Source organism: Berghia stephanieae, chromosome 2 (genome assembly GCF_034508935.2).
Source record: "Berghia stephanieae isolate SIO BIC M18660-M18661 chromosome 2, UCSD_Bste_1.3, whole genome shotgun sequence".
NCBI classification, from domain to species: Eukaryota; Metazoa; Mollusca; class Gastropoda; order Nudibranchia; family Aeolidiidae; genus Berghia; species Berghia stephanieae.
The window spans coordinates 27,562,003-27,576,946 of NC_088361.1; the positions used below are offsets into that span (position 1 = coordinate 27,562,003).

At 35.8% G+C, this 14,944-nt stretch overlaps 1 protein-coding gene across 1 annotated transcript in view; it reads right to left on the reverse strand.

The window, feature by feature from the left end:
* LOC144964618 (uncharacterized) overlaps positions 1-14,064 on the reverse strand; it is a 32,956-nt gene extending 18,892 nt beyond the window's left edge. The window contains exons 1-4 of the mRNA XM_078899100.1: positions 13,862-14,064; positions 11,644-11,921; positions 11,000-11,097; positions 7,480-7,525 (exon numbers count right to left, since the gene is read on the reverse strand). Coding sequence (XP_078755226.1) covers positions 7,480-7,525; positions 11,000-11,097; positions 11,644-11,843 — 344 coding nt within the window. The 5' untranslated portion in view covers positions 11,844-11,921; positions 13,862-14,064. The remainder of the gene's footprint in view (positions 1-7,479; positions 7,526-10,999; positions 11,098-11,643; positions 11,922-13,861) is intronic.
* Positions 14,065-14,944: the final 880 nt, after the last annotated feature.

Genomic DNA, 14,944 nt, shown 5'->3' on the forward strand with positions numbered 1-14,944 from the left:
ACACAGACAAACGTGATGCAACGCACGCACATTGTCACTATTTTCATAAAGGGTTCTACTTCTTTCTTTTTATTTTCAAGTTTTAGTTTAGCTCTTTTTTTTTCTTCTTTTTTTTTATTGTTTGTTTGTTTGTTTGGGTGTGTTGTTTTTTTTTTTTTTTTTGTTTTTTTTTTCTTTAAAGCAAATAAGGATAGCATATCCTATGGGCAGCACACCTAGACCATGGCAGCATATCATCCGTTTTAAAACAACTTTACCATTGGACAATATGATCAAATCAAAAGATTGACTTTGTACTGCTGAACTCCGGGATTTTTTTTGTGTGTGATTTTTTGGGGGGTTTGTTTGGGTTTTTTTAAACTCTCCTTGAAGCGAATTATACAGAAAAATATCTTTTCATTGGCAATGATATAAAGCAATAAGAATTCCATACATATATCATTATTAAATTTTCTAAAAAAAAAAAGAGTTGACTCACTGAAAAGTTCATGCTCTTTTGTGATGTATCGATCCGGGATCCGGTCGTCTTTCTTTCTATCTGGTAACAACAAATCTTTTGTCTTATCACCTGCTCAGTACACAGACACACACACACACACACACACACACACACACACACACACACATCGCGGATTGAACCACTCACACTCACAAAGAGCGCTATCTCAACTAGTCTTTATATCAATAATTGTCATTCAAACATTTTGAGATCCATCAATTCGGGACGAATTATTCAGTTCGATGAAGCACATTTCAATAAAAGGCTTGATGATAAATATTCCCCAGCGCACACACTAAAAACTTCCTCGTCTACAGAAATCGATTTTTTAAAAGGGAAACGCGGACATTTGATGACATACCGGGAGAATTAAAATAATTCCAGCGTGACGTGTTGTGGAAAAATTATTATTATTATTATTATTATTATTATTATTATTATTATTATTATTATTATTATTATTATTATTATTATTATTATTATTATTATTATATTATCATTACATTATTATTATTATTATTATTATTATTATTATCATTATTATTATTATTATTATTTTTATTATCATGATTTTTATTATTATTATTATTATTATTATTATTATTATTATTATTATTATTATTATTATTATTATTATTATTTTCGTTATTATTATTATTTCTATTATTATTATCATCATTATTATTATTGCTTTTTTGTTTGTTTGTTTGTTTATTGCTTTAGGTCTCTTCCAACACAAATGAGGTTATATGAGAGACCGCTGAAACAAAAAAAACAAGCAATCTAACAAAAATAGTACAAATGTAAATCAAAATCATAACCTAAAGATATAAGCTTAATTATAAATAACCAAGAACAAACAGGCAGAAGATTTACAGAAAAAAAAAATATCCCCTGTCAAAATACAATCACAAACCAAAGAAGCAGGATAGGCTAGTAAAGAGAAGAAGAAACGATATCACTATCGGATCGTACACCCATGCGAACATCATAGGTATATGATTCAAGGGTGATGCTCCCATCCAACCACCCGCTTATTATTGCAATTACTATTATTATTAATATTATTGGTATTATTATCATTATTGTTATTATCATTATCATTATCATTATTATCGTCGTCATTGTTGTTGTTATTATTATAATTATAGTCTTGTGTTAATAATCACTGGCACGATGTCAAAGATTTGAAGAAAACAAAACAACAAACAAACACAAAAGAAACAAACACTGATTTCAAAATATAAACAAAACACAAGTTGGAAAGATGAAATTTACAATTTTACAAGACGAAACAAACACGTTGCTAAGAAATGCAGACGATTCACTGCTAGCTAACCCACAAAATTAGGTATAAAAAACAAAACCAAACTCTATAATATATACTTTGGCTCCCGTGGGGTTTCCCAATAATACAAACAAACAAAATGGGGATTACGACACAGTATGAGGGACTCTCTCTCTCTCTCTCTCTCTCTCTCTCTCTCTCTCTCTCTCTCTCTCTCTCTCTCTCTCTCTCTGGAGCTTTTAAGGATACCGAGTGACCCAGTGAGGTGGTTTTTCAGATCGTTTCAGATATTGTCCTCTCCACAGCGAGACTCAAATCTCCTTGTCTAGTCAAGTATGGGATACTTTATTATCGTCTCGTACCATACAACCTTGATTCTGTAGTCACAGACACTCAACCGCCACTTTCAGGATGTTGAGAGAACAATGTTTGCCTCTCAGCTCCCAAGCGATAACTACAGTACTGTATTTGAGACTCTATTAAGCATGCCAAGCCTTTAAACGTGTTAGTTTGAAGATGAAGTAGAACATGTGAGCTTTGTTTACCCCTTTGGAAAACAATATAAATAATAGCTCTGGCAAATCATATGAACCAACAGTGGTCCTTATCATAGAGCTGAGTTCGTACTTATTAGGTACCAATAAAACTAAGGAGCTGAACCAGTAGTCAACATATTTCCATCCTTGCCATTAATCAATGTTGTGTTTGAATCGACTTCAACAAAATTTGAGTATACAATAATAAATTATCTATTAATGAATATAACAATTCAACATATATTACTATACGATGATGCAAACCAACACCCCCCTCCCCTCCCGCCATCCAAAAACTCTCCCCAATCTACAGACCCGAAGCCCTTGGATTGTTAGGGGCAGACATGTATTTCGAGAGGACAAGGAATGCAATGGATCACATATCACAACGTGGATGTACTACCTATGCCACGGATTCCTTTTGACACTAATATGTTAGATTAGAATCAGATAGCCTTAACCTAACCCAGAATACTGAAAAATTTAGGTGGGGGAGGGGAGGAGAATAGCAGACACCAATGCAACTAAAATCGCTGAAGTTGTGTACGATGAATTGCATGGTCTGAGTTCAATCCCAAGTCGAGAAAGGCTGTGGGGTGGGTGGGTTATTTTTCATTCATGCATTTTCTATTACTCTGCTCTGGCTGACACACTTTCAGACAAAATAAAAGAAGAAATTATCTTTAAAACGCTTTGAGTACGCTCATAATTTTTTTTTGTAACTAGCGCGATATATGCGAAACTAAGAGTTATGGTGGTCAAGGAAACAATATATTAAGGCGAGCAAAACATTTAGTGGTTAAGAGAGAAAGTGGGGAAAATACAAACGCATTATTATTGTATGCTTCTTTTTATATTGTTATTATCATCATCATCATCACCATCATCAGAAATATTATCACTATCAGTTAATTGATCAATAAAAATTAGTGGACAAAGGTTTGTTATCGAAACGCCCGGGTTTTTTGTATGTGTGTGTGTGTGTGTGTGTGTGTGTGTTTGTTTGTTTGTTTGGTGTGTGGTCTTTGATTGTTTTGTTTTGTTTTTTAAACAATACAACTCGTTTCCTAAACCTTGAATTTTCAACCATCGAAACTAGACTGACCGGAAAATCCCAAGGGCGTCGTGAAACGCGAGTAATTCTTGAGTTTACACAAATTAGCGATCATGTACCGAAATTCGGCAAACATCCTTTTCTGTCTTATCTTCCTTGATGGCTTATCATATTATTCTTATCTTTTCGTCACGCATCCTGCCAGATGGTGTTGCCCCATTCCGATGAGCAGAGCGTGCGCACAAGTGTGTGTTGTCCAGATTGACTCAAAGCCACCTTTTGGATCCTGGTGCGCACGGCCTGATTAAAATCAGATTCTGCAACCGCGATAACACCGTAGAAATTCTTTTTCAGAAAACCCCGGGAAAAGGAAGATAATGTGAGAGCTTCGTTTTAAACATTAAGCCCGATCAAACCAAGATTAGATACTAGTACTTTCTTTATTCTTGTATCAGCCTCAGGGTCCCCCCCCCCTCTCTCTCTCTCTCTCTCTCTCTCTCTCTCTCTCTCTCTCTCTCTCTCTCTCTCTCTCTCCGCCTTTTCCTTTTACCAAGTCACTATAATAATCTATAATTAGTGTCACGTTTAGAGGAAGATACCATTGTACTTGTACTCACTATAATTAGAAGATTACGTACCGAGGGGTACGGAGAATCCGGTAGAAGTAACGTTTGGTTAATTCACATGTTCGTGCCCATCAGTTAGTGTGCTGAATGTGTAGTAAAATTAAACGACTCAGCTTTCCCTTGGAAATAAAAAAAATTCTATGTCTTTCTCACATAATATCTACACGGCTAACCCCCCTATGTTATACTTCAAGCTTTTATATAGAGCAATATCCATTTAATGTGCTCAAAGCGCTTTACAATAGCGGGTCAATAATAGCCAATTAATGCGACAAAAATTTACTGAACTTTTACGCAAACGCATAGACCGACCCCTTTCTGAGTGCTGAACTCCGCATTATGTACTTACTTATTTTTCCGTGTAGTGTGCGATTGGAAAATATACTAAGGATTTATAAAATACTGAACTCTGTATATATACGGAAATGGGCAAACTCGCAATCGACAGTTACAAATACCGATGATCTGATCGTGTGCTGATACATTAATTAAAAATAAAAAAACAAACAAACAAAAAACAGGTGGTGAACATGTTAAGTAAACAACTTTACACAATACCTCACTTGAATTAAATATATACATATTTACTACGCTATCGTAATGATACATGAAACAGAAGTTAACAGTGTTGTCTCTGTTACAGGCGTCATGTCTCGTTCTACATATTTGTTGCTGTTGGCCAGTGACCATTTGTAAAGCGCTTTGAGCACGTTTAGTGGATATGGCGCTATATAAAAGCTCGTTTTTAAACATAAATGCATTTTTAAAAAAATTAAATCGTACCATGAGATGATCATATAAATCGACCTATTATGACAAAGAGCTTCTTCGTCATGCTCTTGGCGCATTGAAATATTTATTTTCAATCGTGGAAATGTATATCTAAAATGCTACAGGATATCAAAAGCAGCATGCAATTTAAAATTTAAAAAATTGTGGGGAGGGGGGAGGAGAGGGGGAGAGAGAGAGAGAGAGAGAGAGAGAGAGAGAGAGAGAGAGAGAGAGAGAAGAGAGAGAGAGAAAGAAGAGAGAGAGAGAGAGAGAGAGAGAGAGAGAGAGAGAGAAAGAAGAGAGAGAGAGAGAGAGAGAAAGAAAGAAAGAAGAGAGAGAGAGAGAGAGAGAGAGAGAGAGAGAGAGAGAGAGAGAGAGAGAGAGAGAGAATGTTACGTCTCTCTGGCTCCAATAGGAAGGGACAGGAATATGGAAGCGACGGTCAGTTTCCAATCCATTAAACATTTTATGATCACTCATCTGTGCTCTTAAAATTGAAAACACAACAATCAATCACTACACAAAAAAAAGCATCACATGAGGTCTTACCCAGGGCAATTCTATTGTCAGTCTATTTAACGACTTTGGAGAAAATGGACCTGCCCACTATGTGATTCTGTTTAATGGTCGCTCTATTTGCACACCTTTCAGCATTAGTATACCTCCACCCCCACCCCACCCAACTCTCTCTCACACACACATACACACACACAAACACAACTCTTCGTAACTTGAATTGATAAATAATGAGGTGCCTGAGGCAAAATAAATCACCGAATTGCATACAAAAGATAATGCGGTCACACAATGTAAAGAGCCAAAACCTAAAATCCAAGTTACATCCAAAAACAGTTGACATCCCGTGAGTCAACCTTCAGGCATTATAACGATTCAAGCGTCATCAAAACAATAAAAGGCAGTTATAGATTGACTGAAGAATTGATGAGATTATGAAAGTGCTACTGGCAATTCTGTCATATTCCCATTGCACTTTTTTTTTGTTCATTGCGTTCAGATATCGATTGATTAGATTATATAAATTGACCTTCAACTTGTTAAAAAGTCTCAAACTCGACGCTTCAGAGAAATATCAGGTTCTGAAATTTTTTGGCAAATTGAAAGTCATTGACCGGTATAATTTGGAATGACAGTTTTCTGGCCTAAAATGGGGGGGGGGGGGGGGGTAATGTTTTGTATAGCATTCTTATACCTGTCCCGCCTTCTATATTTAAGTGATGATTATACAGGTCTAATCTTTATACCATATTCATATAATGTGAATCCCCACATCAGCCTATCCCCGCAACGTTCATATCTTTGTTGATATGATTTATTAACTGATCCAACTAACTATATCATTGCGCTTTTTCTTTTCTTTTTATTTTTAATTTTTTTTTTCGCTCGTGCTGGAATCAGCAAACAGTTCTGTAAAAATAAAAACAAAAACCAAAACAAACAATTGCATAACATAAATACATTATACGTACATACACACACACACACACACACACAGAGAGAGAGAGAGAGAGAGAGAGAGAGAGAGAGAGAGAGAGAGAGAGAGAGAGAGAATTTACTATAAAGTATAGTGTCGAATAGAATAAATGCACAACGTTTTATAGATTAACTAAAAGAACAAATTTGCTGGCTTGCGTGGGTTGGCCACGCTTGAAATGTAACGTAAACAAATTTAAGTACGCATGATTAATGTCTCTGCCCTAGTTCTCAGTCGCACCCCCCTCACCCCCCCAATATCTTTAAAAAATAATGTTAGAAAAACGCCCCAAACACTACATTAATTATCATTTAAATGCTGTTTTATTAAAAGGATTATACTAAACTTGACCAAGACTAAACCAACAAGTCTCCATATAGAAACCGCCCCATCGAGGGTAGGATCATAATTTTGTTCTTTAGCTTTCTAAGGGTACTTGGCAGCACTCGTCCACTATGTGATCTGCGACGGTGATTGTAGACCTGCCTACGTGAAAATTCAAAAGTTCGTAGATTGAGGGAAATAATTATTTGTCACTATAATACACTTTACAAATTAATAATTTACCCATGGCAATATTAAATATGGTTCAAAATTCTGAATATTATGCGCTTTCTGGCACCAAAATGTTATTATATTGAATCAAGAATGCTTGTTTAAATTCTGCAATTGAAGCAAAAACTTCGTATTACTATGAAATATTCGTGGTAGTAGGCAGGGTTGTGCTCGTAATAATATTCAATATAGAGCATACACGGAAAATCAAGGTCTACACTGGAACATAACAACAACCTTGCTGAATTGGACCAAAGGACAGGTGGTTGTAGAATGCAGGCGACAACACGGTAAGCAGTCAGTCAAGCAGCGATTTCAACAGGTGGCGCGTCATTCAACCAAATATGATGTTGTGCTTTAATTTCAAGTTAACCAAACAGCGATCCAATGGGATTTAAACCACCTACAGTTCAAAGTTCGTAGTTGGAAGCAAGGCTGTAGAAACACCGGTACACATTATCGAAAATACTTAGATTTGGAAGATTTAATGACGAAGAGAAAGAGTAAACGCGCGTGTGTGGCTGTGTATGTGTGTGTGTGTGTGAGAGAGAGAGAGAGAGAGAGAGAGAGAGAGAGAGAGAGAGAGAGAGAGAGAGAGAGAGAGAGAGAGAGAGAGAGAGAGCTTAACAATGAAAGAAAGACAAAGCGATAGACTTACCGGTCTAAAGTGGGAGAATCGTCAAGTGAAGAGCCAGAAAAACATCCTGCAAAAGATAAACAAACTGGACGTTATACAAACATTTGATGTAAACACGAATCTCAAGACAACCGGCGAGCTGTTGCACAAAGCAGAAACAAACAAGATTAGCATTTCCAATTCGAAATATGACACGAGCAGAAAAGACTAACCTTGCTTTAGATGCTTTTGCTCAATAGATTATGTCTCAAGTAGTATTTTAAAGCCATAAGACATGTGAAGCTGAATTTAACTGTGCTTATAATAATAGGCCGTTAACCTACTTAACAATTACTTTCTCCTCTTTGGATATTATACTGATTTATCTCAAAGTATTTTCAACCGACAAAATAATTTGGACGCTATCCAATTACATAATACCGAAAGGATAAAAGGATCCGAAAAAAAAATGTCTAAGGACATTTGAATAAGGTTAAGCAAACTGTCCCAATTAATTGAGCTCCCGTTATAATGCAGGAAGGAAGCGCGCACGCACACACACACATACATGGATTCAATATATCAGTTTTTTAAAAAAAAAACAACAAAAAAACAAACAAACGCTAATGTTTCTTCAAAAGAATTGCAACAGTCACAGACAAGACCATTTACAGAGTTCATACAAACACAGAACAAACACATTTGTTTTTCAAGTCAAAAGTCAAAAGCCGCGCCCGTAATAAAAAAAGATCAAAACATTACCCTGTGACACATTGTAGTGCAGAGATAGACAGAACATGTCATAACACAATGAGGCTATCAGTTACATTAACATGGATGAAACTGACACATTTTACATTTTAAAGACAAGTAGGGTTGAAAATTGAATAATCAACTTTACTGCTAGCAAATGACAAACGGATGAAATAAACGTCCTTTTTTAAAAAAAACATTTGGCCAGTAAACTTTTAGTCCATAGTACATATAACGACTGGACAGAGTAATCCTGAATTTATTGTAAAAAATGTTACACCTGCTAAAACACTCCGCCTTAAAATATTCCGTTATGGCGGGGGTCGTCTTAATCTATCGATAAAAAGAGTACACGAACTGTCCCCCCCCCCCCCCCCCCCCCCCCCAATAAATTAATAATTTTTGAAATGGTATTGTCCATATATGGGCCTATAGTTTAAGACGACCATCACCGAATAAAAATAAATTTGAGAGTTTTAAAGAGCAATAACAATTTACTATTCTGTGAGTAGGGCGGTCCACCCCTGAAATATTTCCGCCTGAAAAACAACGGCATCAGGATCAGGGATAGATCCAGCCACTGAACTACATGCAAGGACAGGGATTTAATTATTTATCTATTTATTTTTTAAGGGGACGGCGTGTGGCTGGGGTGAATCAGATCTCTTTTTGAGCCCATGTATTTGACAGACTCCACGAATGCCCGCTGGAAAGGACGCATGCGCAGCCCAAACGTGCCGTCCATCCTTGCACTTTTACATGGAGAAAACCAAACAAAAGGCCGCGCCAGTACACGATACTAAAACTACAATAGACTTGGACAACTTGGAGGACATTCACCTGGACAGGTTTTGACTCATTTTTAATCAACAGTACGGCCTTTAAATATTTTAAAATTCCATTTTAGCGCTCTTGAAAACTGGGCCCTATTAATGGTAAACTATTTCAATGGGAAAGTTTGCCTCCACTGCTTACTGCAGTTGATGGTTCATAATACACCTGTCCTCGCCTGAATATTTATAACTAGAACGAGTAATAGTATGTGGAAAATAATATATATTTACTAGCAACTGGTAGCTGCACTGATGTAAAACTGAAATATAATTTTATTCGTAATCCTAATACAAAAGGCTTCTGAGGGAACGTGTTACGAGTGTTCGTGAAACGTTGGTTAGAAGGGTGTGTTTGAGGGGAATGGGATCCTCTAACAACATGATAAATGGTTTGATAAGTTTGTTTTTAAATTCTATTCATTTGATTACACCGATACTCTTTTGACGTCAGCATCCAGCGTTGTACTTTTTATAAAAACGATATGACGGACGAATTCAAAAACAGACACACTAAACGCCTATCAACCAAAGCCATTCTTCTGTTGTAAACATCGACTTATTATTATTGCATGTAATAAAAGTACAATTCAGTTATGACGTATGCCGCCTGCCTTACAATGACTGACTGTCCATGCCCGTGTGTCGAATCTCTACCAGCACAAAGAAAAAAAATTGACCGAAAGGAAACGAACGGTCGAAAAGCGCGCCGTCACTTGCAACTGGCCTCTCCCCCTCCCCAAACTCTCGGGGACACACTGGGATCATGACCAGACGTGACCTGTGCTGCAACCCCACAGTTGACCGGAATGTGTTACACCGATAGAGGACACACCCACCTTTCCCTCGCTTACAACAAAGAGAGGGCGATGACTGACCGTGTTGCGTGGTTTGACCTAAATTGAGCCGCCCGGCACTTTCCGCGTCGTTGGTTACCCGATAAAACAACAACACAGCGGGCTACAAGTACACACTGGCTAGCACCAACTCAAGCGAACGACGACGCGCTATTTGAATTTGAGGAAATCCCAAAGCACGCAGACGTGGGCGATACATTGAATTTGTCATGATAATAAACATTCTATTCCCAAAGTCGATACAGAAACATAAGCATGTTATCACAATTCATATAAAATGAAGCGGTTATAGATAATTTCTCATCCAGAAAAGATTTCATTGAAGCTACGAACTCAATGTCGTGAGGTGGGGAAAATTAGTGTAGAAAAAAAATATTGAAAGGACAAAAAAGAGTACCAGTACACGAGGCTGAAACAAATGTTTAAAACTTTAAAAAAAGAATTAAAAATAAAACAAAACTCTAATCGGGTGTGAATGATGATATGGTATCTGAACGTCTAATAAATGTTTATATGGTACAAAACGGAATAAAAGTTCCATGAGAATTGCTGGGAGGATAAATAAAGCAAAGAGAAGCGCAATGAGCCGGGCTAAACAATGGAACGACACATTATTTATTTAATTTACTCCAAAAAAAAAAAAAAAAAAAAAAAAAAAAAACATTCTGAAGGACGGGATCTACGATTAAAAATACCAATCAGAAGCTTACAGTTGGCCTGAACACATTCCAGTCCATACAAGCACATCACAAAACTTGAATGATTGATAACAGAAAAACAAAACAAGCTTGCATAGCAGGGTTAAAATAAAAAAAATTAAAATGATCATGAAAGAGATCATAAAGACTTAACCCAAAAAGTGATAAAACAAGAGAAGACATGAAACAGTAAGACAAACACCAGATCCTCTCCCTACCCCTTGCCTCGTTAAGAAAACAAAAAAACAAAAAAACAAACAGCAACGCCTCAAAAGAGGATCAGAAATTCAAAAGCAAAACAGTAGTCATGATATGACAGAGCCATTTACACATGCATCACTTGAGGAAAGTGATCCGGTTTTTATCTGGCAACTGTAAAATAATCTTTTTTTAAAAAAAAGGAAATATAAACACATATTCTCACCAGATTCGGCTGAAAACATCCCATCACTATTTATCTTGTCTGCATCTAATGGGGGAGAATCAATGTTGGACATTGACAACCGTCGTCTTGGGGTGGCTCTGGCGAATGAGAAAATAAAAAAAAATAAAAAGTAAAAAGAATTATAGGAATCAAGTAAAAAACTCATAAAATCTTATGGGTAATTAAAATATAATCAATACCCTGAAGAAAGAGAGCTTAATCATCAGTAATTCAAAGTGTTTAATGGAAAGGACAAAAGGTAATATAAAGCAAATATTGTTAATAATTCACGCTATAAAAATGAATTTAAATTACTGTAAGTTTCCTTGACACAAAAAGAAAAAAAAAATAAAAAATAAAAAAAAAAAAAAAATATATATAATATATATATATATATATATATATATATATAGAGAGAGAGAGAGAGAGAGAGAGAGAGAGAGAGAGAGAGAGAGAGAGAGAGAGAGAGAGAGAGAGAGAGAGAGAGAGAGAGAGAGAGAGAGAGAGAGAGAGAGAGAGAGAAGAGAAGTAGCATTCCAACACAAAAAAAAAAGCTTATCATATCAAAAAAAAAAAAATAAATAAAAAACCCCAAAAACTTAAGACTTTATATATGCACCATAAATAACTACATATTAGCTCACCTTCCAGTTGATAGCTCACTGAGATTGAAAGTCAATGAAGACATAGGAGAGTTGGTAAGGTTGGAAAAACCTGAATCCTCTGAATAAGACATTTTTGATTTGACACTAACAGGGCGATTTAAATTTAGGGAAGATGTGATGTTTCTTAAGGGCAATCCTTCAAGCTGTAGTTTTCTGGGTCTGGTTTTATTTTTCGACATCTTTTCCCGAAAGTAGTTATGAAAATGGGCAAATGGGCATCTTGTGTCCTAAAATTTGTCTTCTGCAGTATAATAAACCTGTAAGAGAAACATTATATATATATATATATATATATATATATATATATATATATATATATATATATATATATATATATTAGAAGAGAGAGAGAGAGAGAGAGAGAGAGAGAGAGAGAGAGAAGAGAGAGAGAGAGGAGAGAGAGAGAGAGAGAGAGAGAGAGAGAGAGAGAGAGAGAGAGAGAGAGAGAGATGTTTTGCTGTTTTGTTTTTAAGGGTTTACGGCACTTGCAAGGTCATATCAACGACAGTAAAAGGGGAAATGGGATAGTAAAAAGTTTAAGAATTACAATTAAAGCACCCAAAAACAGGTAAGCCAAAGGGGAATTGGTTCAAATAAGAAACAGGTGTAGATTCCAAGAGCACACTATCAACGTACATAGTTTGAGACCACTAAAAGTCTTATCCAGACACTAACACAGGTTCCCACTAAGAGGAACACACTCAAATGTTTTACAAATCATTATAATATAAAGAAAACATAATACAGTGCATAACACAGAGATGATTTACAAGGAAAAAAAACATCACCTCCCAAAACAAACTATACATTTGACTGCTTCCCTCTCAGCCAGGGCATCCGGCCAGGACCAGTACAAAACCAAGTAATCTCATACCAAGACAAAGACAGAAAGCAAGTTGGAAAATAGATATAGGGGGATAGAAGACACAGTAAGTACCTCCCAGTAGAGAGAGAGAGAGAGAGAGAGAGAGAGAGAGAGAGAGAGAGAGAGAGAGAGAGAGAGAGAGAGACCTTTAAAACCATCCCCATCCCTCCGAATCAGCAATGGACAAAGGATAACGAATGTTTTTAATTATTGTCCTCATACACATACACAAACTATCTATATTCTATATTGAGAATTTTGAATGGAAACAACAAAAGACTTCACTACAGTGTGTGCACAGATTCGGAGGAAATCTAGTGGCATGGCACAAACACTTCTCTCATCAAAAATGAATTCCTGAAAAGGAAAAGGTTCTCTGGACCACTTAGACTTAAGCCTATTCACATCACATATTCATATAATATATTCAAATTTCTAAGACTAAGACCAATGCAAGTGAAATATCCGGAAAAGTTTTTAAAAAATCATTGACTTTGACCTTGCATTGAACAACGTTAAAAAAGATGATATAGTCAAGCTAGATATAAAATCACTAGGTCATACTCATAAATAAGAGAATTCAAGAACAGACTGGACTGGATAGCTATTGGAAAACCCAAGAAATCTTCTATGATTACAGATTACAAGGCTAGCATCACATTCTGTCTTCACGATAATCTGCAACCGGAAGAAACAAAGATGACACCTGAGTCCAGCGAAGAGGATCATTGAGAACCTGTGCTGGAAATCATCTCTAAGTAAGTAATAAACATTTGACTAACTGGGCTTACATAACTCAAATTCAAATTAATGACTGAGACTTACTGCAATGCATTATGCAGCCAGTCTTTCAAGTCTTTCTCACATTATAATTTCACACAGTGGTTTTAGTTTTAGCTTTTGATTTAGAAATTGAACGATTTTCCATCAGGGAAACGACATCATGGGGAAAAAAAAGTTTTTTTTTGCAATTTATCACATACTGAAATTGCATTGGGATCTTGTGTGAAAATTAAAATTAGAGAGGTGTGGGCGTGGGCGGTGCCCTTGACTGAGACGACACTATCACTAACCCCGGTTACTAACCGGACCCCAATGCTTTTATTCCATAAGGCAAGAACATTAGCTTTCCATTTTAAAAAATGGTAACGGTAATGGTTTTATACATATTTTTGAAAAGTTATAAGGGAAATAGAGTAAATAAATACGATGCAAAATAATACCAGCACTTCGGCACTGGTTTCTCTTGGACTTGGACATGATGAGGAAGCTGGGAAGAGAAGTCGCTCAGTTTCAGAAGACAATTTTTACCCCAAATCTCTTAATACGCACCTTAAAAATCAATATCCCATAATCACGTTTTTGTTAACAAGCCATTAACGACAGCCATAAGAATCAAAGGAGGAAATATAATGGTAGATAGAACACAGGAATTTATGACGATATCACAACATTTATTTGGATGTGTCTGGACACATTTTCAGCCACCGCCACCACGTTTGAACAACAACATTAGTCAACCAATCAGCTGAGAGAATCGTTGCTGTGGTCAATACAGTAGAGACAAAAATATGCTCACCCTAAAAAGGATTAAAAGAAAACAAACATTTAATCCTAGATATTTTCTTTTCTCCTATAAATAATCATTATAAACAATTACACCATATTCATGATAATAAATTATAATCGGAGGTGATATATTAATATATTTAAGAAAACAAAAATTAATTTTGTTTTGTATAATTAGGATGAATTATTTTTGCATTTTGTGTAGGTTTATGTGTCAAAGGCTATGTCAAAGGTTAAGTTTTTCTTCCTTGACCTTCATTCACTGATTCTACTTCCGACGCACCAACAGGGTTGCCAGTTTGGCATTTTAAATGCCAGATTTTAAAAATCTGGCATTTTTGAAAACCGTTTGGCATTAGAAAAATCATTTGGCATTTGGCATTTTCATTTGGCATTTTCTTTTCTTGTATATTATACTTCAAATGACACCTTTACTCTGCACTTGAACCAGATTCAACAAAAAACATCATAAGAAACACGAAACAGTAAGTTTTCTTAATTGTCAATAATTATTTAACTGTTTACGTATTTACCTTTCATGTTAATGTATTTCTTTTTCATTCTTAAGATCCAACCGTGGTGTAGTGGTTTAGCACTCCACTTAGTAGTCAGTAGGTAAAAAATTACCCCAACAGGAAATTTAGTATAATTCAAAAAAAAAAAAAAGAAAAAAAAGAAAAAGAAAAGAAAACACGCAAGCCACCAGGATATGATAGTAAATTGTCTATCAAAAGTGAGTAGTTTTCTTAGTGGGGGTGGGAGTCAACAGACTTTGGCATTTTTTTGAGTGTTTTTGGCATTTTTTGAGTCTTCCCCTGGCATTTTGTTGAAAAATAATCTGGCAAC